The sequence below is a fragment of the Dipodomys merriami genome, unplaced genomic scaffold (assembly GCF_024711535.1).
Source record: "Dipodomys merriami isolate MVZ:Mamm:240054 unplaced genomic scaffold, mDipMer1.0.p SCAF_2, whole genome shotgun sequence".
Taxonomy (NCBI): Eukaryota; Metazoa; Chordata; class Mammalia; order Rodentia; family Heteromyidae; genus Dipodomys; species Dipodomys merriami.
In genome coordinates this window covers 71,185,603-71,210,090 of record NW_027203381.1, presented here as the reverse complement: position 1 = coordinate 71,210,090, position 24,488 = coordinate 71,185,603, and the positions used below count along the sequence as shown (strand labels likewise).

General features: G+C 40.6%; 1 protein-coding gene across 16 annotated transcripts in view; it reads left to right on the top strand.

Annotated features, from left to right (window-relative positions):
- Positions 1–24,488, top strand: part of Kalrn (kalirin RhoGEF kinase) — a 611,632-nt gene that overhangs the window by 204,938 nt on the left and 382,206 nt on the right. For all 16 annotated transcript variants that reach the window (XM_070030027.1, XM_070030026.1, XM_070030024.1 and 13 more), the window contains exon 4: positions 22,846–23,038. In XM_070030027.1, coding sequence (XP_069886128.1) covers positions 22,846–23,038 — 193 coding nt within the window. The remainder of the gene's footprint in view (positions 1–22,845; positions 23,039–24,488) is intronic.

Sequence of the window (24,488 nt, the reverse complement as noted above, 5' to 3'; positions counted from 1 at the left end):
TACCATTCCACCAACAGATGCATCCCTTATTTCATTCCTATATAATCTAAGGCCTAAGATTCTAGGCCTTAGATTATAGCACCAATACTAATAGAATTGCTTCTTAATCTCTCTGGACTCTGGGTGGCAATTTGGGACATTACCTGCCATTATACTAGATGTGAGAACTTTCATTAGTCCTCAGTTAGCTTTTCGGGATTCATCTCAGCCTGGGATGACTCTTGTCAGCCTCTATTGCTGTGCTCTGATGAGTTTGGGCACCTATGTCCTGGGTCCTTTCCAGGTCTTCCAGCACCTAGTTCTGAGAAATAACAGAGCATTAAGGTAGGAAAAAGACAATAAGGATCTTCTAATTTGACTTTTCTTCCATTCAGTTCAATAAATATTTCTTTACTTTGAGTCAGGACCTGGATGGAGGTCTTAATGAGTTTCATGTTATCTCTTCCAACTGTCACCCATCTTACATTTATCTAGCTTAAAAATCATTCTGGCTTGCTATCTGCTTGTAGTTTCTTATGTGTGAAAGGAGTAAGAAGGAAATATTCTACAGATACAATCAGCTGTTGAATATTCCTAGAAATTGAGAGACAGGGTTGAAAATCTACCCCAAGAGTAAACAAATACTGACAGGTCCCACGATGTAGACTATTGGGAGCTGACCATATGCTAGAAATGGGGGTTTCTGAGCATTACCTCTAGTTCAGAATTGTGAGTAATTAGTGTTGCATTGACTTTCTTATCTTCATCGTTGTGGTTAGTCTGTTTGGTCACAATCTTTCTGCTGCTCCCAAGGGCGTGTAGTGTACATACCAGGTGCTGTACATGCCACTTGACTGCTCTCACAGTGCTGCTGAGATGTTGAGGGTTCTATCAATTAATACAGGTATCATATTAGTGAGGAATAAATGACAAGAAATTAGGACAGGTTACTCTCTGATGCCAATCAAACCAAGGTGCCCTTATTTTTGACTTGTTATTTGGTAACATTTGCTCTTGCTCTTGTTCTACTGATTCCAGCAAAAACTAAATTGAACTTAAAGTCAGAACTGCCTTTGTGCTGCGTCACCAAAAAAAAAAGACAAACAAAGAAGCCAGGAAAGACAGTTAAGTAAAGAGGAGGTAAAAACTGCAAGGGTTTCCTCCCACTATTTTCAGCATGAGAGATCCTGAGTTATCCAAGCTGTCATCATCAAATCTGTTTTGTTGTTAGGGCCTGTCAAGATGTGTTGTGGTGCTCTGCCCTTTGTTCTGGGACCATCAAGTAAAGAAGGATGTAGGGAGGAATCAAGGTGATAGAAAAGTCAGAAATCTGGACTAATGAGATCACTGAGGTCACATTGTTATATTTACATTCACATAACAACATTAAGCCAATACTTTTTAAAATCCATCTGAAATTTGTTTTGTTGCCTGTGTGTGGAGGGTTTATCATTTCACTTTATTTCCATATGTTGTACACATTTCTTAGCAACTACCAGTTAAGTATATTCCCTCTCATTAGTTGTGTGTAACACCAACCCTAATGAGCAAATAATGTTCAGTAGAAAACAGTTCAAGAATATAAAATCACATTACTAACTGTATTGTTATTCTCCTTCCTGAGAGTCAGAAAAGGATAGAGACATAAGATACAGAAGGAAAACATTGGGTTTTTCATCCTAGCTCCAGTACTTTGGACTTGGGAAAAAATGTGGCCTCCCACCCTCAGGAGCTGGAAAAGACTTCAATGAAGACATAATTTATAAAAATCTGGAGAGGTTACAGGGAAAGCAGCTAGGTTGGAAACAGCAGGTAGGAGACATGCACTGTCTAAGCCTGAAGAGATAGTGTGAAATCAAGTACTCCAGTAGGGAGAGAGAATGTTACTTTATGAGAGGACCTAGACAGGAGCTAGGGACTTCAAAAGGAGATGCCACCACCTCCCAGAGACTCTCTGATGAGGGCAAGGGACTTGATATGCCAACCTTCCTTTCCTCTCTCTTCTGGTCTCCTATAATTTTCTTCTGATAATTGAGTATATACAGAGAAGCTAGAAGATGAGGAGTCTGCTGATGTTTCCAGGTCTCTGAGTGGCAGTGGGTGGGATGAAGAATGAATGGATGAATGAAGAAGTACACATGGAAAACACTTGACACAAAATGAGGCCTTAGGTACATTATTCATATCACATATTTCTGAGTTTACATCTAATTTTTGTAACATCTAATTTTTAATTTGGGAAAAGAATAACTGTCTCATAGGCTGTTCGAGAGAAAACATCTGCCAATCTCTGTTATACCCCCAGACACTAAGTAATTGTTACTTTATCCCCCACAAAGTATAATAATGGTTATAATAGAAATAATGAAATATACAAAAGCAGAGCAATATATGCTACCTAGGTAAATTCGTGTAATGTACATGGAAGTTACCAAGCATGAGAATAAGCTGAGTACTTTGGAGGCAGAACATCACCTCAACCCTTGATGCTGCCCAGAGCTTCTCCTCTTCTCCCAGAAAAATCACTGTGGAGAGTTTTAGTTTACCTTTCTCTTGCCTTTTTTGGTATAGTTTACCAAATGTTTTTATAAACAATAGATTGTTTAGTTTTGCTTGTTTTAAGCTTTATAAAAATAATACCCTGCCATATGTAGTTTTCCTTCTTCCCTTTCCCCACCCCACATTTTGCCTTTTTTGAATCAGGACCTTACTACACAGCCCAGGCTGGCCTGGCACTTGCTGTGTCACCTATGATGGCTTTGAACACAGGATCCTTCTGCCTCATCTTCCCTAGTCCCTAGTGTTGTGACCAAGGGTATGTACCACCACATTCTAATACATGCATAGTTTTCTATGACTTTTTGAACTATTTTGATAGGTAACAATGTGGATGCACCTTCAAGCCTAATTGTAATGTGTGAGTGTGTGTGTGTATATGTGTGTGTTATAATACTAGGGTTTGAATTAGGACCTTGTACTTGTTAGGCAGGTGTTCTACCACTTAAACTACCCCCCCCAGCCCTCAAACCTAATTTCAAAACTTAAGGAAAAAAAAGAAACATTAACTCTGAGGTAAGTTTATGGCCAAATTAGTAATAGCAGATTAATGAGGTACTAAAATGTCTTTTGAGAAGTTTCTCTTAGTTAACTCAAATGAGGAAAATCAATCATGATTATTTTTCTTGATACTTTGAGTAGATAATGTAATTGATTAAGATATCAAAGAACAAGTGAGTTTTTTTCAATGTTTCAATTGGTATTAAGCAAATAAAGGTGCCTACTGCTTATACACAGTGCCAGGTACACTGTGGATTCAGCCAACACTGGCTTGCTTCTTCTTACATGCATCAACATGAGCAGCACCTGAGACAGATACTGGTTTGCAGGGTTGAGCCCAGTGCTATAGACTTGTAGCTCATGGTACCTCCAGCATTCCTGTTGCCTTGGAATAGGGAGGCTTTGAAAGGAGGTGCTCTGAAAAGAAGATTGAGTAGTTAGAGAATTTTGCCAAAGGTCTAAGAGGTAGGAACAGTCTAGAAAGAGGGAAAGGCTTGGAGAAAAGGTTGGGTTAGGCAGGGGAAGTTGCAAGTTTGCAAGTTAAGTTCCCCATAGAGGGTAGAAGCCTAAGAGGGTAGAAGCATAGAGTCTTTTTAAGAATGGAAGGGATGTGGCAAAAGACAATTGAGCAATTGTATGGGTCCAGTTAAGAAGTATTACTAATAGGTAATAAAGAGCATTGAAGAGCTCTTCAGCAGGAGATTGATAAAGTTACACTTTAGAAGTTCCATTCTGACAGCTGAGTGGAAGAGGAAGTAGGAAGATTAGAAAGCTAAGAAATGACACATTTTCAGTAGAAAATAATAATGACTGGCATTTATTTGACATTTACAAGATCAATTCTAGGCACTGAATTTGTGCAGCACATTGAGATGGGAATTACCACCATTCCTATTTTACTTATGAGGAAACTGAGGCTCAGGAAGATTCGCCTATATAATTTAAGTAAAAGACAGTATAATTTGGATTAGATGGTCTGGCTCTAGAGCTTGATCTTTTGTCCATTGAAGAAATGTGGAGGCCAGAGAAAGGAAGTCTGAAGGTGTGACAGTGCAGGAAACTGCCTTGTGGTGTGACCAGGTGGCCTTTGAAGGAGGATTGGACCAAAGGAAAAGTGGAAGAGGGAAGTGAGGAGTTAGGGGGCAGATAGAAGTAACAGTGGTAGGCAGAGGCTACTGGTGCTTCAACCTACTTTCATAGAGTATGCTGTGGAATGCTTTAGAATTTCTCCTTTGGTGTTTGTGTTCAGCTTTAGACAAGCACATGCTGTCTGTTTGTGCTCATCTGTGGATAACAGCCAGTTGATTTAGTTACCAAATTGCACTGGGATACGTAGGGAAAATGCAAATGCAGTTAAGACCTTATTAACTATTTAGAGATAAAGAGATTGAACGTAACCCTTGGATTTGGTGGGGTGGACTCTCTGGGATTCTAGTGATGGTCATCTGTTCTTTTCCTTGGGTGTCTTCACATAGCTGCCAGCTGAATCTGAATTTTTCTGGCATCTGGAACACAGTTCTGGCGGTAGTGGTCAGCTAATGTGCATTTTGAGGTTGATTTACTTTCATGGTTACTTCACTGCTAAATGGAAAGAGTAGTCCCAAAGATGCTGCAGGATCAAGGGGCTCAAGGAAAGACAATGAAAAGGAAACAGTTTATAGGGAGGAGGGGGAAAGCCAGGCATGATGTAGAGACAAACATTTGTGATTCCCTGGAGAAGGATGTCCTGAGCCATCAGAGGCAAAAACATGAGGCTATGAAGTAACTGAGAAACAACTCTGGTTATTCTAGGAACCAGCAAATGCCTTGAGGAGATAAATCAAGAATACAGAAGGCAGAAGTCCCAGGAACTGAGGATTGGCTAGGATAGAAGAACTTTGAGCATTACTGTTAATTTGTGGATGAACAGAAGAGAGTGGGCTTGAAATACTGACACCTGAAAGTGATTCAGGATATTCCATCCTAGGAGGAGCAGGCTGCGTGGGGGTCCCTGTCCCTGCAACAAGCAATGTATATGCTTGCTGACAAATTTTGTCACCAGCAGACTAAACATAAAGATATCAACCACCCATAGTTGGAGTGAGGGTTACATAAGGTGGTACCTTTTCTAGTACTTAGCACACAGAAAGGGTTGATGATGTGGCAGTTTCTTTGCCCTTGCCTGGCTTGGAAGAAAGTAGAAACATTGTTTTGTCATTTGTCTATTATCGCTCATGCTGATTTGTCAAAGTTAGGGTTTGAGTTATACTTCAGGTTAGGGGGATAGTCGTAATCATAGTAAACCTATAGGGCCAGTAAGGTAATAGAATTGTAATAAATGTCAAACAAATGAATGTGTGTGCCTAATAGTCTTGGTCTACCTTTTAAATTAGGAAAAAATACTTCTTTATTGTAGAAAATAAGTACAGGAAAACAAAGAATTTTTTGAAAAAGCACTTACAACTCTAAAATTGAGTTAGCATGACATATATATAGTCATATTTCCTTTCTGTTTTTTTAGAGTTCTTTAATAACACAATTTGTTCTATTTTTCATCTTTCCATTTAGCAGTATATTATCAGGTTAGTTTCATAACATTCAAAATTTGGAATTGGAATGTATCATATTTCAATAAATGCTAATACCAGACCTCTAAGTCAATTTCCAAACCTCACTATTTTTAATATATATTTTTTATTGTAAAGATACTGTACAGAGGGTTTACACTTACATGAGTAAGGTAATAAGCACATTTCCTATCAAGCATTGTTACCCTCTCCTTTGTTTTTCCCCTCCCATCCCTTCCCTCCCCATCTCCCCACCTCCTCCTCCCCTACCAGAAGTTGTAAAGTTTTCAACATAGTGTTTTGTACATCTCATTGTTACAATGGGTCAATCCCTATATCCTTATTTCAGCATTTTTTTATTTCCCTTCCCCTCCCCAAATTAGAAAAGTGTATATACAAGATGCAGGGCATCAGAATCAAATACAGTGAAAACGGGTTATACCATGGGGGAAGAACATACAAAAGAAACAAAATAATCACATAGTGCATTATAAGTACATTAAAAAACAGTAGCAAAGATAAAACCTCTTGTGTCCAATTTTGGGGTTCATTTTGCTTAACATCATCTTATATGGTCATATGTACATAGCTTTTGACCTTTTCTGCTTGTCCTAGACATATTCTAGTTATTGCAAATAAGGGAAACCATGAGACCTATGTTTCTTTGACATGGCTTACTTAACTTAATAGGATTTTTTCCAAGTCTTACCATTTCCTAACAAATGGGGTGGCGTCATTCTTTTTGATGGAGGCATAGAATTCCAGTGTGTGTGTGTGTGTGTGTGTGTGTGTGTGTGTGTGTGTGTGTGTGTGTGTGTGTGTGTGTGTGTGTGTGTGTGTGTGACATTTTCTTGATCCATTCTTCTACTCAGGGGCATCTGGGTTGGTTCCATATCTTAGCTATGGTGAATAATGCAGTGATAAACGTAGTTGTGCTGGTAGCTTTAGTATAGCCTCGTTTATGATCGTTTGAGTAAATGCCCAAAAGTGGGATTGCTGGGTCATAGGGGGGCTCTATGTGGAGTCTTTTAAGGAACCTCCATACTGCTCACCAAAGAGGTTGAACAAGTTTACACTCCCACCAACAATGCAGTAGGGTTCCCTTTTAGCCACATTCCCTCCAGCATCTGTTATTTTTAGATTTCTTGATTTATAGCCATTCTAACTAGGGTGAGGTAGAATCTCAATGTTGTTTTGATTTGCATTTCTTTTATCACTAGAGAAGTTGAGCATTTCTTTATGTGTCTATTGGCCATTCTTATTTCCTCTTCAGAGAAGTCTCTCTTTAAGTCTTTAGCCCAGCCATTCTTATTTCCTCTTCAGAGAAGTCTCTCTTTAAGTCTTTAGCCCACTTATTAATGGGGCTGTTGTTTCTTTGAGGATTTGTTGTTGTTGGATTTAATTTTTTGAGTTCTAAGTATATTTTAGATATAAGGCCCTTGACTGTTGTATGGCTAGTGAAGATTTTCTCCCAGTCCATGGGTTTTCTATTTATCTTGCTAGCTATGTCCTTTGCCATGCCTGGGCGCTGTCCCTCAGCTTTTCAGCTCAAGGCTAGCGCACTGTCACTTGAGTCACAGTGCCACTTCCGGCTTTCTTCTTTTTGCTTATGTGATGCTGAGGAATCGAACCCAGGGCCTCAGGCATGCAAGGCAAGCACTCTACCACTGAGCCACCTTCCCAGCCCCCCTCTGTGTCTGCTTTTATTTTGAGGTCTTTGATCCACTTGGAGTTGATTCTGGTGCAGGGTGATATATAAGGATCTAGCTTTAGTTTTCTATAGGTGCCAAACCTCACTATTATAGTCTTCAGTAAACATCTGATTCTGGGGCTTGAACTCAGGGCCTGGGCTCTGTCTCTTAGCTTTTTTCACTCATGACTATAACTCTACCACTTGAGCTACAGCTTTGCTTCCAGCTTTTTGGTGCTTAGTTGGGCATAAGAGTCTCATGGACTTTGCTGCCTGAACTAGCTTCATACAGGCCTTGGCCTCCTGAATAGCTAGGATTACAGATGTGAGCCACTGGCACCCAGTGAATAAACATCTCTCTTTATAAATATTTGTCTGAATCTTGAACTTTCTTTGAGGGGATAGATTTGTGGCAAAGTAGACATTGTTTTTAAGGCTTGTAAAATAATCACCAAATTGTTTTTCAAGTTTCCCAATTTATACTCCTAGTATGACTTGTCTTCAACTTCAGTTTTTGCCTTTTCTCAATTTTAAGCTTATTTGCACATCATTGCCCAAGAACCACTATCCATATGTCATTATCAACACATCCAAATAACCTAACTTAGGACTATATATTATAAATTTAAATATGATCCTGGAAAGATGAAAGGACTTGGTCTTAATGCCCGTTAAGGTTTCCCAGGCTGGAGTTCTTTATATTTTCTTTAACAGGGAACACATATTAATGTTCAGAGCTGAATGACATCTAGAAAAGGTTTGATTGTTCTTTCCTTGATGAACTGTTAGTCTTTCTTTCAGCTCCTCAGTCAGTGGTATAGTTAGTTCCTAGCTTCGCTCAAAGTCACTGCCAATCTCCTCTGCCCTCCATCAGGAGAGTTAGGCCTCCTAGGAGTGGGTGTCTCTGGGCATCATTATCCAATGGGTTTAAAGCTTAGGGCTCTAAGCTTTAGTCCCTAAAGCTTTTTGGGCTGCTGGAGTACATAGCTTACCAAGAGGTAGCTGATTAGGAAGCTGTGAAATAGCTGGTGTCACTTTGATTAGGTAAATTTAAGTGTGTCAGGTGAAATAAGATCCATGCATTCAGGCTTTCTGAAGCTCATGCTAGGTAATAAGGATGACTTAAATTTAGCCAGGATTCATTTGGCTGGAATGTTGGGAAAAAGGGAGATCCTTAAATGTAAATGCTGAGAGATAGCCAAGGATCAGGAAGAAAAATATATGGATTCCATATTTGGAACTATTCTCCATGCCTATTATAAGGTTATTTTTTACTCATGTTTTGTATTTTTTCTCTTCCCTTACCATTGGTTAGGTCTTATAATGTGCTATCTTGGTATTTAGGGTTCTATATGCTCTAAGGCATCTTTTTTTCCCCCCAACATACTTTATTGTTATTTTAGAGGTGATAATGCAGTGGGGTTACCCTTATAGACATCGGGAAATAAGTACGTTTCCTTTCACCTAGTGTCATCTGTATTTTCCAGGTTTACTTTTAAATTTTTATTGGAAAACTGAAGTTTAAGTAACCATAAGCAATAGTTATCATTCCTCAAGTACAAATGTGTTTATATAAGCTTCTTCAGAGACCTGGAGTAAATGTTATATGAAATATTGTTTATAATAATGGTGCCAAGTGCTAGTGGCTCATGCCTGTAATCCTACTCAGGAGGCTGAGATCTGAGGATCGAGGCCCAAAGCCAGCCTACGCAGAAAAGTCCATGAGACACTTTATCTCCAATTAACCACCAGAAAACTGGAAGTGGGGCTATGGCTCGAAGTGGTAGAATGCTAGTCTTGAGCAAAAAGAGCTCAGGGCCAGCACATTAATTGCCAGAAGAAACTGAGAATTTTGTAATTATATTATTTTGAGGGAAATGTCTAAAGGAATAAGATGGTAATTCTTAGCTTCTTTTTATAAATCAAATCCTTAAAAACAAGTTAACACAGTAACAAGAAATCCTGTTTTCCTATTGGTTTATTTTCAGTTTTAGGTAGAATTCAAGTCACAATGCCCTAGGCACAATTATTTCTTACAACACCCACTATCTTGCTCATCATTTTTATGAGCCACAAACATAGAAGATAAAAGTGTCAATTTGCTTCCTTTCCTTTTAAACATCCTTTCCCCTTCTCTGAATATGGAAGCTAGGAATTTAAGAGAAGCTATTCCCCAGAGCCATCTGTTGCTGTGAGTATAGGTAAAGCTTGTGTGCCACACAGTGGGGGAAGATCTTCCCTCACCTTCCCTGACTATCCTGTTGCTTCTGAGATTGCTTTAGATGAGATGTCTTATCTTAATTGTACAGGATGCCCTAAGCAGAACAAATAACTTGAACAAAATTTGAAGAAGACCTTTGATCATCTGATTAGCTTTGATTGTCCTCTTGTCTGGTAGGGGGCAAAACTCTGTAGGAGAAGGATGACTTCTGTTGCTTGCCTGACAGTTTGAAGAGGACCACGTTGCAAGTTGGTAGAATTCGGTACACTGGAAGCTTCCCAAAAGGAAAGGCAGGGCCTCACCCTCAGACTTCTCTGGGCAATGCCAGGGGAGCCTCTTGCAGACATGAAGTCACTAAAGCTAGAATAAAACCTCCTTCAGGACATGCTTTCCTCTGTATAGAGCTGTACCCATAGACTCTGGGTCCAAGAAGCAGCCAAGTCCTAGCTGGAATGAAGCATGCAGCACAGTAGGGTGGGGGAGGAGAGGACTGTTTCACCAAGGAGGTATGTTTCTGTTTCTAAATTGAGACCGGATGACAGCCAGTTCTCCTGGAACCCAGACAGGAGCACTCTGTCAGCCACAGTGACTCAGCGAGGACAAGTGTTTCCAGATAACTTACTGATGCAATCCAAGTGTGTGTTCTGACAGCCCTGATCCTCTTGCCTTTTCTCCCAGAGCCTCCTTTCACCAACCCCTCTTCTAGGTAAGTTGAAGAACAGCCTTGTTTCCAGAGCTACTCAAAAACTTTGACAGGGAGCACTTTTTCCCTCTCATCTTCAGACTCTGTCCCCAGCTAGAATTTTATCTGTTCCCATCACTAGTCATTCATGTGATGGCTTTGGCTGTGTGCTATAGGCAAGGTCTGAACGTGGTGCCATGGTGCAGCTCACCCTGGTCTGCTTTGGGAAGAGTACGTCCTTGATCCAGACTGTGGGCTGTTTTCCTCTATAGAAAATGCAGGCTTCCAACTCACCAGCTAAAGGGAAACTATCAGTTGTAGACTTATAAGAGGGCAAGGCCATTCCTCTCCTCCCTCAACTCTGACTATAATAGAGGCTCTGGCTGTGAAGTTGGGATACCAACAAATCCCTCTACATTTCGTTCTATGGGTACATAGGACAGTTATTTAGTTGTCACACACACCAAACTGGAGGAGATGGTCAAATGATCCTTTGGCTTCTTCAGACTGTCCTGAACTTGCAGCCTGATGTAGGTGAAGGCAGAGGACAAGTTCTTTGCTCTCATTGGGTTTCCAGAATTCAAGGAAGTAGATACGTTAGGATCCTAGAGGTGGGAAGGGGTAGAGATCTTCAGGCCATCCCTTCACTTTACAAGGCTAGAGCCTATCAAAGTGGGTTGTGGTTTCAAGCTCATTCTTTTTTCTGTCCACTGCTTTGGTTTTCATGTAGTTTCTGCTTCATGTTCTGAATGGCCCAGAAAGAAGGGATGAACAGCTTGGCATGGGAAGCTGGAAAACTGAGTGCTGTCTGGCACAGATATGTCCATTTCTTTCCTATCCCCACTTGAACCCACCTTTCTGGCATCTTAGGTCTCTGGACAAATTGCCCTAGACTTCTGGATACAAGGGTACAAGTCCTTGAGTTGGCAGGGCAGTCTTTCCTTAGCTGTAGCTGGCTACTTGTCATACTATGCTTCAGGTTTCCTGACTCTGCCAGTAAGGGAAAAAACAAATTGTTTAAATAGGGATACAGGTTGACCCATTGCAACAATGAGATGTACAAGACGTAATGTTGAAAAACGAACTTTACAATTTAGGTGGGGGAGGGGGGTATAGTTGGAGATGGGAGGGAAGGGATGGTAGGGGAAAAACAAAGGAGGAGGCAACAATGCTTGATAAGAAATATACTCATTACCTTGCTCATGTAATTGCAACCCCTCTGTACAGTATTTTCACAATAAAAAAAGTTATTTTTTTAAAAAAAAGCTCTTTCTCTATGCGTAGAGTTAATTCAGAGCCTTGGAGGCTGTGAGATGACTTTGCTAATGACAGATTGACCTGGGCAGGCTTCTCCAAGCACTTCTTTGCAAGGCTGTATGTTTTTTACCTGATATTGTTGGCCTGATACTACTTGTCTTCAAACTCTGTGAATTTGGACTCTCTCCTTTCTGTTATAATGTGCACATTTGACTATTTGCAGAAGGGCAAAGCTTCATCTTTTTTAAAGCCTACTTCCTTTTAAACACTGTTTTGTTTAAAGACAGCATTGGAGATGGAATGTGGGTACTGAAGTCTCATTATGTGGTTTTAGGCCTTTGGACCTGTCACTTTATGGCCACACTTAGTAATGCTGATGTCACCTTGGGGGCCAGGGTCTGTGCTATTTAATACTTCAACATGCTCTGTTCAGGAAAGAAAATCAGAAAATTTCTGCTCCTGCTATTTGTAATCAGTGTTTGGTTATTTGTTTAACAGACTCTGGGTGGAATTAAGTAGCAGGCTTGAAGAGATGGGAAACACCAATCTTCCTCATCTGGTCTCAATGTCAGGCTTCCTTGGGTTATCTGAGCAGAGTTGGGTTTGCTTTTGGCAAACTTGAAAGTAGGGCTGGCAAGCATTAGTTCCTAAACCTGGAAATGAGCAAACAAACATTGAAACGATCACTTTAATAGTGCTTAGCCATGGCCATATTTGAATCACCAGAGGGAACTTTAACTATCGATCCCAACCCCAATTACAGTGGAGAACTTGTTTAGACGTAGAGTGAAACATGTCCTTGTACATCATCCTCTGGCCCTAACATCACGTGTCAGAGGTTCAGAGGCAAAAGCTGAGTTCTTACATGGGTAGAAAAGACACCAGCCTCTTTGGGAAAGAGGGCAATGACTATCTTTTTGCAAAACAAAACAGAAACCTAAAACAACTCTCTAGGTGGGTTCTGAGGTGGCCTTGATGGCATCTGAATCACTCCAAACAGAACATCAGCTGGTAGTGGGCAGTCACTACCACCAGAAGAGAGGGCTAGATGGCCGGCAAAGGGAGCTCTTCCCCCTTCCAGCTTCTCCCTTCCTTTAGATATCTTTCAAGGGGAAACAAATATCTAAACATCCCCGTCATAAATGAAGAATTTGAGATCTGTCTCAGCAGAGTCATTCTCAACAGTATTCCCCAGGGAGTGGCTCCTTCTCCAGGAGGCAGGGCTCTTCCAGGATTCCTTTTACCACTTCTCATTACTGCAATTACAAAGCTCAAAGCAGGTGTTAATGTGTCCTTAACACTTTTCTTCAACACCTGCTGATTTCTGGTTGTTTAAGAAAGCAAGTGCAGCCTGGTTTGGGGCAATCAGCAGAGAATTAGCAACTTGTTAGGATAGCAAGGGGGAACAGAAAGCAGGTTTGGGGGATCAAGGGATCCTTCAGTGAATGGAGCAGAATTCCAACACAATGGTCAACGGAAGCCCTTTCACCAGACTCAGGTGTTCCACATTGCAGTGGTTTCATTCTCATTTACTGTCTCTCCAACTTGAGGCTTTAAGGTCCCAGACATTTAGAACACTGACCCAAGTGTGACTGCTGGTCTCCTGAATTATTACTCAACTCCACTACATTGTGTGCAGGCTTTCTTCTATCTCTGGGCCTTGGCCTGAGTTCCTTCACGGTTCCCTTAGCCAGTTACTTATTCAGGTCTCTGCTTAAACAGTGGTTCCTCCTGTGGCCTGTCCAGACTACTTGACAAAATCTATATTCTCTCCCTCCTGCCCTCCATTCCTCCCACCCGCCCTCTCTTCTCCCCCCTACCCCGCCGCCACTCTTTTGTACTGAGGGTTAAACTCAGGGACCTGCCTTTGCTAGGCAGGTGCTTTACCACTTGAGCCACACTCCTAATAGCTCATTTTTTGCCTTTGCTATTTTTCAAATAGAGTCTCAAATATATGCCTGAATGAGCTTGTACTGCAGTCTGCAGTTTCATATCCTAGCTTCCTCTGTAGCTAGGATGACAGGTATACACTATTGAATCAAGCTATTGATTTGCACTGGCCTGGAACTATAATCCTAATTTCTGCTCCCCAAGTAGCTAGAAGTACAGGTGGGAGCCACTATACCATGAGCTCCATGATTTCTTAAGGCTTATCATAACATGGTTCATGTTCTTTTAGCTACTATCTTGTGTTCATCTCTTCTTCTAGAATGTGTCTTCATATTTCTGTGTTAACCACTATATCCCCATTTCCTAGTAATGGGCCAGCCACAAAGTTGATGCTCAATAAATATTTGATAGATGAATAAATTAACAAATAATAATGGTGTATTTAAGTGACACCATATTATTATTTATGAAGCATCTTTATAACAAGATTCTCCTTTGGAAGCCATATGAATCTCTGTGGGAACAGAAGAAATACAGAGAGTGATTGCCTAGGCCGTGGCCTTAGTTAGCCACATATGACAGTTGCCTTGCTAGGCAATCATGGGGTTCTGGTGACATACAGGAGTCATCCCAGGTAATCATTCAGGGAAGAAGACTTACTCTTAGAAGAAGGTGCTTGTGATTTAAGCCTTAAAATATGATTAGAAGTTCTCCAGGCAAAGGTGGGGTTAGGATAAACACAAAGCAGAAAGCACATTTAATAAAGGAATGAAACTACTAAGAGCTTGAAGGCATTAATAATATGTTGGCTATTTTAGCGAGCTGTGATCTCTCTGATATAGGAGATCTGAGCAGAAAGTAGGGAAGAAGGAAAGATAGAATTATTATCTAGTATTTTAGATGATCATAGGACATATCTAGGGTGGCTCACTAACATAGGTAGAGTAAAACTCAGAGAAATGATGTGGACTTTGCTTAGGTGAGGACCTAAGAAGGAGTTCAGGAGCAGTGATCTGGAGGTAAGATTAGAGGACGTAGCACTAGGGCCCCTGAAACCAGATTGTACTCAGTGTGAAGCCCTGGTCTGGGTTGTCCAGGTTCCAGAGCCACCTGTGGCTTGAGGGACTAATCCTTACACTTTCATTCACCCCTAGTGACATAGGATATTAAGTCTTCTAATGTGTGAAACAGGGTTTGGCAGAAATGGCAGCTAAGACAGAGAAGCAAAGCCACGACCAACAGATGGGTTGTGTAAGAGTGTGAATATGCAAGGAATGGGCTAAAGAGTAGAGGGTGTAAACCTCTAAAGGCATGAGAAATAATAATAGCCAGGCACTGGTGGCTCACGCCTATAATCCTAGCTATTCAGGAGGATGAGATCTGAGGATCACGGTTCAAAGCCAGCCTGGGTCAGAAAGTCTGTGAGACTCTGATCTCCAATTAACCACCAGAAAACTGGAAGTGGTGCTGTGGCTCAAGTGGTAGAGCGCTACCCTTGATCCGAATTGCTGAGGGAAAGCACCCAGGCCCAGAGTTCAAGCCCTACAACTGACAAAAAATAAACAAATAAACAAAAACATCTGTGCTTGATAAAGACATTTTTGAGAGTTGGGTTGAATAGGGGGTTGCAAAATTGTGACCTCTGCTAAGTATGGGAAGCATGAGGGGCAGTCATCATGTCACATGCTTCCTCATCATTCCTTGCCCACCTACCTGCAAAGGCTCTCCTGACCTGGATCCATTAGCACTGGAACCAGCCCACACATAGTTCATAGCCCAGTTGGTCAAGAAATGACTCTGAGGTCTTCAAATGTAGGTGAGACCTAGGAAAGCCCTAGAGAGACACTGAGGACTTGCAGAGATATCTGAGAGATCCTGCCAGGTCAGGTGTGTGGTGAAGAGAAATTCCACCTTGATTTAATGGCAATTTAGGAACCAAGGAAAGCAAATCTTCAGCAGCATCTGATTGAATGCAATCAGCTAAGTGGGGACGGGATCCACAAAACCCCTCAGGAAAAGCCTCCCTAAGTGATGGGGGGAGGGGAGCTCAGTCTTTTTGTAAAAAAATTTTCATTGTAAAGGTGATGTACAGAGGGGTTACAGTTACATAAGTCAGGTAATGAGTGAGCTTAGTCTTGAGAACCTGGGGCAAAGATCCTCCCAAACTGACAACTGTCATGAATCACTCCATTTTCTAGTAAATTTAAACATGAGGCTACTCAGAGAAGTTCCCTAACCTTCCTATAGGCTCTTAGATAGCAAGCTCATTGGTTCATCTACAAATACTATTCTGACAATAATTCATTGTTCTGTTTGACATACTTGAGTGTTATCTGCTGTTTATTAATGAGTATCCTAATATCTGATTTAGTCAAAGTAAATACTTTATCATTAAATTTCCACAAACTACAACCAAAGAGAAGAAGCATTGTCTTTGAAGCATGGAGAAAGAGTCCTAGGCCTAACTGCAGACTAACTTCTATCAGATATTTGGATATCATCTCTCAAATCAACGTTTTAAAATAAGGAAACTGGGGACCAGTGGCTCAGGCCTGTCATCCTATCTACCCAGGAAGCTGAGATCTAAGGATTAAGGGATTTGAAGCCAGCCTAGGCAGTAAAGTCTAAAACACTCCATCTCTAATTAACCAGCAAAATGCTGACTGAAGTGTGACTCAAGTGGTAAAGTACCAGTCTTGAGTGAAAAAAGCCAAACAAGACCATGAGACCCTTAGTTCAAATTCCAGTACCACACAATAAGTAAGTAAGTAAGTAAATAAATAAATATCCTATAATGGAAGTCATGAAAGTTTGAGAAGCTTGGCATAAAACTTTTCAAGGGGCTGGGAAGGTGGCTCAGTGGTAGAGCGCTTGCCTTGCATGCATGAGGCCCTGGATTCGATTCCTCAGCACCACATAATCAAAAAGAAAAATGCTGGAAGTGGAGCTGTGGCTCAAGTAGTAGAGTGCTAGCCTTGAGCTGAAGAGCTGAGGGACCGCACCCAGGCCCAGAGATTAGGACCCATGACCGGACCCCCCAAAAAAAATTTTTTTTGAGATATCACATGCTTGCTGAGTGAAAACTGATCCAATGACATTTAATGAACAAAAGAGTAAATGGTCTAGAATTGAGTATAGAAACAGCTGATCAATCATCTGCTCACTTAGTATTTACGTTTATAAATTCTGGACACAAGAGCCCTTCAGAGTCTATGAGATTCATGGCTCTGTTTGAAGGGACTGTGATTTGTCACACAGGGTGAAAAGCTGGCCAAAGGGTCCCAAGGTGACCCTAACCTCAGCAGAGAACTAGTGGGACAGGAAGGGAGTCCAGGGAAGGAGCAGTGGTTACCTTCTCCCCCTCAGGAAGGAGTGGGAGTTAGAGAGGAACTCTCTCTCCTTTCCCCTTCTCTTCAGATGTCAAGGCAGCTGCTCCAAATCCCACTTTTCTGTATTCACATGCTTGCTATGCACAATGCAAAATCCTGCCCCTGAAAATTTGATTAGGGCTAATAAATAAATTTTGAAAGGCAAATCACTTAATGGGAAAGAGAACTACCTGATAGCTATTTTCCAACATTTAACTGGTTTGCTGAAGTTGCTGATTACACCCAATGAAAGCAGAGGAGGCTGCGAAAAGGAACCTGGGAAAGGAGCTGGCTAGGAATCCGTGTGGGGCTCAGGTGGACCAGGAGCATCACGCAGACCCTGCCAGCTTCTAAGCAGGGGATGAGCCTGAGAGTTGCAGTGCGCATAAACAGCCTTTGCTGACCTCATCGTTCCCTTCTAATCATCCCAGAGATCAGCTAGGGTGACTGTGTCTTTGCTTCAACATTAATTCTACCCTCTACCATGACTATACCAGTCAGTCATGATGCCTGGGCCTCTAGCCCTTAGATACTGAGTGTGATGCTTCTGCTCTCTCTACCTTTCTGCAGCATTGCATCATTTGCCACTGTGGTTCTCTTGTAGTTCCACTCCTCCCTTGTTTCTACCATATCACTCTTCAATTTCTCTTAGCCTCTGTGTTTTGTCCTCAGGCTTATCTCCTTTCTTTTTTCTTAATCACTGATGTTCTAGCCAGCTCCATCTTTGGCTCTGAAGATAGCTCTTTCCATCTCCCTTGTTTCTGATGAGTGACCTTGCCCACATCTGCCCACATCACCTCACATCTATTCATGGATTTACTACTCAGTCAATACCAGGTGCGGTGTGCTTCCCAAATTAAAAAAAAAATCTAGCCCAGGTTTCTCTGTTAATCTTCAAGATGTATAGCAAATTGCCTTCAGAATTTCATATTTATGAAATATATCATTCTATTTATATAATTATTCCTAACATATAATAAAACTTATCCTCTTAGGCTTTTTTTGAGAGAGGGTATTTTTTGAGATGGAGACTTAGCAACAAATGATTTATTAAGAGCTGGAGTTCTAAAAAAATTCCATAGTGGAGTGGGCAAGAGGAAGGATCTGGGCTCAGGTCTACCTATAGCTTTGGCAGGAGGCTGGGCAGGCTGTGAGTGCATGTCACACTTCAGAGTCACTGTTCCATGAGGTTAGGGCCAGGCTTCAGTGCACCTATACCAGAGGGGCATAGCCAGCCCCAGGGAGGGTCTGTAACTGCTGGTTTATTCCTGGAGAAGTAGTGCCCATCAGCCAAAGGCAGATGTCCTGAGAGCAACAGGCATAAGTTGATGACTAAACTTGTTCCATTGGAGAATGGGCATAGAGGTCAATAAAGGCACCCCGTGAGGGTCACAAACACATGCCGCCACTTCCTACCGCAGCTAAGACTCTCATAGCACAGACTGTATCTGGCACTGTAGCGAGTACTTTATGTACAGTGACAGACTTAACAATTAAAACAGCCTGTATGGTAGTTACTGTTATTACTTCACATTTGACAGTGAAGGAACTGAGGCCCAGAGGGATTAAAAGTAACTTACCCAAGAGTCCACAATGAGTAAATGGTGAAGCTGGGATTTAAATCTAGGAAGTTTGGCCCTTGTGACCATGCCTTTTCTACCTCTTCTTCTTCAAAGGCTTAAGATCCATTGAGGAGAGAGTTGTAGTATTTCAGTTTCCAGGAATCAGGTCTAGGAGAAGAAGGAGCTTATTTGTGTCTGTTCTATAGATTCTATGTGGGAGCTTCTTGGCCCCTAAAGAGGGATAGCATGGAGGAGGAAGGACAGAGCCCTGAGTGGGGCTCATTAGAACACTCAAAGCAGCACTCTTTCCTTACTCTGCCTCTTACACACATGCCTGAACCTCAGTGCATCACTTGCGCTTTCTCATTACACCATGTTCTTTTGCTCCTTTCTTAACCTTGGGTACGGAATGGACGTTATTTGCATGGCTTTTTGCCCTACTTTCTCTCATCTCTTGAGAGTTCCCCAGTCTCCTCATTGCTGAGCCCCAATTCCTGTCCAGGTCGCAGACTCATCCACATGTAGTGTCAGTGTGGTAAGTATGGCATGAATAGGGACCTGGGCATGGGCTTCAAAGTCTACAGTCCTACTTTTTGAATTTTTACTCAGTTATTACTAACCATATGACCATAGAAAAATATGCTTCAATTTCATCTACTCTTACACAGAAACAATGGTGCCTAGTTCATTAGGTTACTGTGCTGGTAAAATGACATAATCTATGGCCAGTGCCAGGCATAAATGAGCACTTGGTAAAAAGTTCTTTCCTCTCCCCCAGCTATGTCTCTTTCTTGAAACTAGATGGACAAAGCATCTTGTGAGATTAGGCTGTTTTCACAGAAAGATGTCCTTTAGATTAGTTCTCAGTATGCAGCCTTTCCCTTCTGCCCCCCCCCACCCCGCAGGGGGGATTCCCTCCCCCCATGTTTCTTTCTCTACTGAAAGCTTCCTGGCAAATCTTAGTGCCTAGTTTCTATTTTCGTTTGTCAGAAAATGATGGTTAATGGTGTGTAACCTGCCACTGGCTGCCACACTAAGACGCTGGTATAGTCACCTTCCAGTCTTGGCAGTAATGCTAAGTATTTGTTGTTAGGGACACAAATTTCTCATGTCAGCATACTGATGGTAACAGAGAGCCTGGGGAACAGGGAAATGAGCAAGATTGGGATCTTTAGGGCAAGGAAAGTCCCAGTTACATTGTGTGATATAAGGAGGAATGCAATACAGTTGAATCCAGCTAAACAAAACTGCTCAGTGAGAAAAATAATTTAAACCCATAGAAAAATGGAAAAACAAACTTATTTTCAGAAGAAATATTTGTGGACCAATCAATATGTTATAGCTGATAAAGTCCAATTTAAAACAGATACAATCTGTTTTTTTTTTTAAAAAATAGGCAAAGATTTAAAAACACAGTAATGCTGAGGATACAGTAAAGGGGGTACGTTCATACATTCCTGGTAGACTTGTAAGTTAATTACCTTTGTGAAAAGCAGTAATAATACTGATAATCATTATTGTGCCACATAGCAGTTTCAGAGATATTTTAAATATGAGAAAAATTGTATATTGTAGTGAAAAGTAGAACACTATATACACAAAAAAAGATTAAGGGGAAATCAGCCACAGTATTATAAATGCCTACAATTATACCTTTTATGTAGATTTTTAAAAATATTTTAGCTTTTCTATAGTTAGCAAGTATTCCTCCTATAAGGAGAAAGAAATGCTATAATTTAAGCACAAGTCCTATCGTTTTCATACATTAAGTAGATAGCATCACTTATGAAAGACCCTGGACTCTTGTGGGTTCAGTAAGTGTCAGAAACAAGAGATAAATCTTTTCTTTGTGGCTTTGTGATTTTAGGGAACACAGAAAATTAGTATTTCATTGGGTCTGGCTTTGTGTAATATTCCTCTAGGTCTTTCATTTCCTTATGAATAGGGCAATATCATTCTTTCTGATGGAAGCATAGAATTCCATTGTGTATATATACCACATTTTTTCTGATCCATGTGTCCCCTGAGGGGCATCTGTGTTGATTCCATATCTTGGCTATGTTAAACAATGCTGCAGTGAACATGGTGGTGTTAGTAGCTTTAGTGTTGCCTGGTTTGTGGTCAATTGGATGCATGCCTGGGATGGAATTGCTGGGTCATAGGGAAGCTCTATGTTTAACTTTTTATGTTTAATTTTTTGAGGAACCTCCATACTGCTTTCCAGAGTGGTTGGGCAAGTTTGCATTCCCACCAATAGTGTAATAGTGTTCCCTTTTCTCCATATCCCTGCCAGCATCTCTTATTGTTAGATTTCTTGATAATGGCCATTCTAACTGGAGTGAGGTCAAATCTCATGGTTTCCTTCATTTGTAGTAATTAGAATGTGCCTATAAATCTACAAGTAGCCACAATGAATGGTAAAAGACAAAAAATTACCCTTGAACGTGAAGCAGGACTCTAAACATTTACACAGTGAAACCAAAGGAGTATATTTTTAGGAGAGGATCACAAAGGCTCAATTGCTATTTCCAAATGACCATATACAATGATGTCTATCAAAAAATATTCCAAGAAATGGAAGCAAAAGGTTTTTTATTTTACTCTTTGTGATTTGTTTTTGCTTTCCCCTTTTATCACCATTTTTGATTTCTGTACTTTTTGTCTTGTATGTAAGTTTATCTGTTTTGCGGATGGTAAGGGGAAGCATATAAATAGTGTTCAAAGGGTAAACTAATTCAGCAGTGATACTCACAGACACTGAAAATGAACTATACAACTTAGGATTGGGAGGTTGGGAGGGAAAAATTGGGAGAAAATGCGGTAATACTGGTCAAAAAGAAATGTGTTCATTATCTGACCTATGTAACTATAACCCCTCTGTACATCACTTTTACAATAAAAATAAATTTAAGAAAAAAGAAAGAAAACTGGTGTTTCTTTTTTTGTGGCAGAAAGTCTCAGTCCTCCCTCCCCCCATTTAGTGTCTTGTCTAACTTGAAGGCCTAAGTAATATTCCGTGGGTGGGACACAGAGAGTCACACAAGCTGTAAAATTCTCCTCATTGCTTGACACTTAATAAGGAAGCCTTAACTGTGCAGCCTTACCAGTCACTAGTGGCTATGAGTGATTGGTGGTGGGCATCTCTGAGGGTCATATAACATGCACAGCAACTTAATAAAGTTGCGACTGGAATAGGGAAAATACACCAAGGAAATGCCACACCAGTGTTTATGTTTTTAAAAATGAGACTTGTTAGGTACCAGTGACTCATGACTGTAATCTTAGCTACTCAGGAGGCTGAGATCTGAGGACTGTGGTTCAAAGCAAGCCTGGGCAGGAAAGTCCATGAGACTCTGATATCTAATTAACCAGTGAAAAATCTGGAATTGGAGCTTTGGCTCAAGTGCTAGTCTTGAGCATAAAAGCTCAGGGACAGTACCCAGGCTCTCAGTTCAAGCCTCACAATAGCACCAAAGAGAGAAAGAGAGGGGGGTGAGAGAGAGAGGGGGAGAGAGAGAAGAGAGAGAGAATGTGAGAACTAACCAGAGTCTACTTGGTTATAAAATAAATGAGTAGGTTAAATACATCAAAAACAATAAAAAGATCTCTACCTATCAAAATATAGACTTCCAAACAGATATTACAGCTATTTTAAATTTCAGTTTTTCTTTCTATTTTTCAGGAGTATGGTCAAGGTTCTTGTGTTTAAATATAGTTTGGTTTTAATAGACTTAATAAGTTTTATAGTACCATTCACTTAGTCTGCTAATGTCTTGGTTTCTGTCACCTTTATTTTAAGTTACTCCCCAACCCACACACTCTGAGATGTGCATTTACATGGCTTACTCATCTGTCCAGTGGGAGAATATGAGATAGCTGGACAATATCCATCCTTCCAACTGGTTCCACCCTTGCTATCTTTCAGTGGCCAGTATGATTCAGCAACCTGATTTTCTAAAGTTGACATACATTTTGAACTACAAGTAACTCATTTTAAGTACAGTGGTAGTAAATATATGATATAGCTTATATACTATCTCTAATCAATTGGCAAAATTGGCCTATAGTCCCATAATAGAAAGGATTCTCTGACCCAGTTTGGGTTCAACAGTAAAGTTTATCATGCCTGAAAACATGAGGGTGCAGGGAAGAATAGCACTCCTGCTGAAGACTTCCATCTATGGAACAGATGGCAGCAGGGTCCCTGCCTTCAGAGGCTGAATTCAAATGGGGAAACGTAATTCATCCTAAGGGAAGAGAGGGAGAAAGGATATAGAATTTAAAATGAGAAATCAATGACAATACTGAATTCCCAAGAAGCAAAATTTCCAACTATTAGAACTGGCTTCAAAGAAGACTAAGGAATTTGCTAAGTGCTGAGAGGAGGTGGAATTTCAGGACTGTTGTCAGATGGGGTTACCCCAGAAAGGTTTTTGGAGTCAGTCCCTTTGGGCCCAAGTCAGAGTGTGGACAGGAGAACTGGTATGAGTGGGAAGGGTGATCCAGATCAAGGGGAATGCAGGTTTCTGATTGCTTTTCCCTGTGTACTTTAAAGTCTTAGCTGATCATGCCTGACCTCTAATTTACCCACAGTGAGGACGTTTGCAAACGTGGCTTCACCGTCATCATCGACATGCGGGGCTCTAAGTGGGACCTCATCAAACCCCTCCTCAAAACACTGCAGGAAGCCTTTCCAGCTGAGATCCATGTGGCCCTCATCATCAAACCAGACAACTTCTGGCAAAAACAGAAGACCAATTTTGGCAGCTCCAAATTCATCTTTGAGGTGAGCTACACTTCTTTTCCATCTTCTTTTCTCTCCCCTCTACCACTCACACATTTCTTACTTCCCATTTTCATCTATCCTACAGTTTAGATGTCAAGGGCTGAGACTTCAGGATTATTTTGCTCTGTTGGCCTTAGGAGTTACAGTTGGGGAAGAATAAGAGGCTCAAGAGATGGTCCATAAGCCAACATTATTAGATAAAATTATGTTTAGTTGTGCTAGGCTTATACATTAGAATAACTATTTCTGAGAGCTTCTTTCCAGTTTGTATAAAAAGCCTTTAGGAGGCCAGATATGGTGGCACAAGCTGATGATCCTAGCTATGCAGAAAGCAGAAATGGGAGGATTGTAGTCCAAAGGCAGCATAGGCAAAAAGTACAAGACCCTATCTAAAACAAATTAAAGCAGAAAAGATTGGAGGTGGTGTGACTCAAATGAGCACCTGCCTAGAGAGTGTAAGGCCTAGAGTTCAAATCCTAGTACCACTGAAACAAAAACAAAAATAACAATTTTTTAAAAACACTTTAAATGTTTTTATCCATCCAGAATATAACTGGAGATAATCATATTGGGCAAGATAATCCAGTCTCAGATATACAAGTATTGCATATTTTCATTTGTATAAGGAATCTAGACAATAATACTTGGCTGTAAAAAGGTGACTGTCTTTAAGGGGGTGTGAAAAAGAAGGTTGATGGGTGTAAGTATGATCAAAGTATATTTTATATGTGTATGAGAATAGCATAATGAAACCCACTAAAACAGTTGAAGAAGAGAGAGTAGTTAAGGAAGAGTAACATATAGATGAGGAAAGTTTCAACAAAGTGCATTATAAGCATTTATATAAACATCACAATGAAACTCTGTAGTACAATTTATGTTAATACAAATATTTTAAAACATAGAAAGTTTATATCCATTTATCTAGTAATTTTTCTCCTAAGAAAATATTCTTAGTATAAAACCTAACTAAAACAAAAAGATGAAAAAGTTAATTAAAATTATAAACCAAAGATGTCTACAAAGTTGTTCATCATAGTATATTTTAAACATTGCATATGTAAACAGACATATATAATATACCAATAAATACATGCATATGTAGGTTACATCCTAAGGATGCATTAATTTGGGTGATATTGCTTACAAATACTATGAAACCATTAAATCTATATTTAGAAACTACTATCACAAAATGCTCATGGTATACTGATTCTAAAAAGGCAGGTTATAGGCACTATGAACAGAATTTGTGTGATGTGTGTGTGTGCATGTGCATGTGCATGTGTATGTTAGTCCTGGGGCTTGAATTCAGGGTCTACACATTGTCCCTGAGTTCTTGTGTTCAAGGCAGATGCTCTACTACTTAAGCCACAGTCCCACTGCTGACTTTTTGGTTATTAATTGGAGATAAGAGTCTCACAGACTTTTCTGCCCAGGCAGGCTTTAA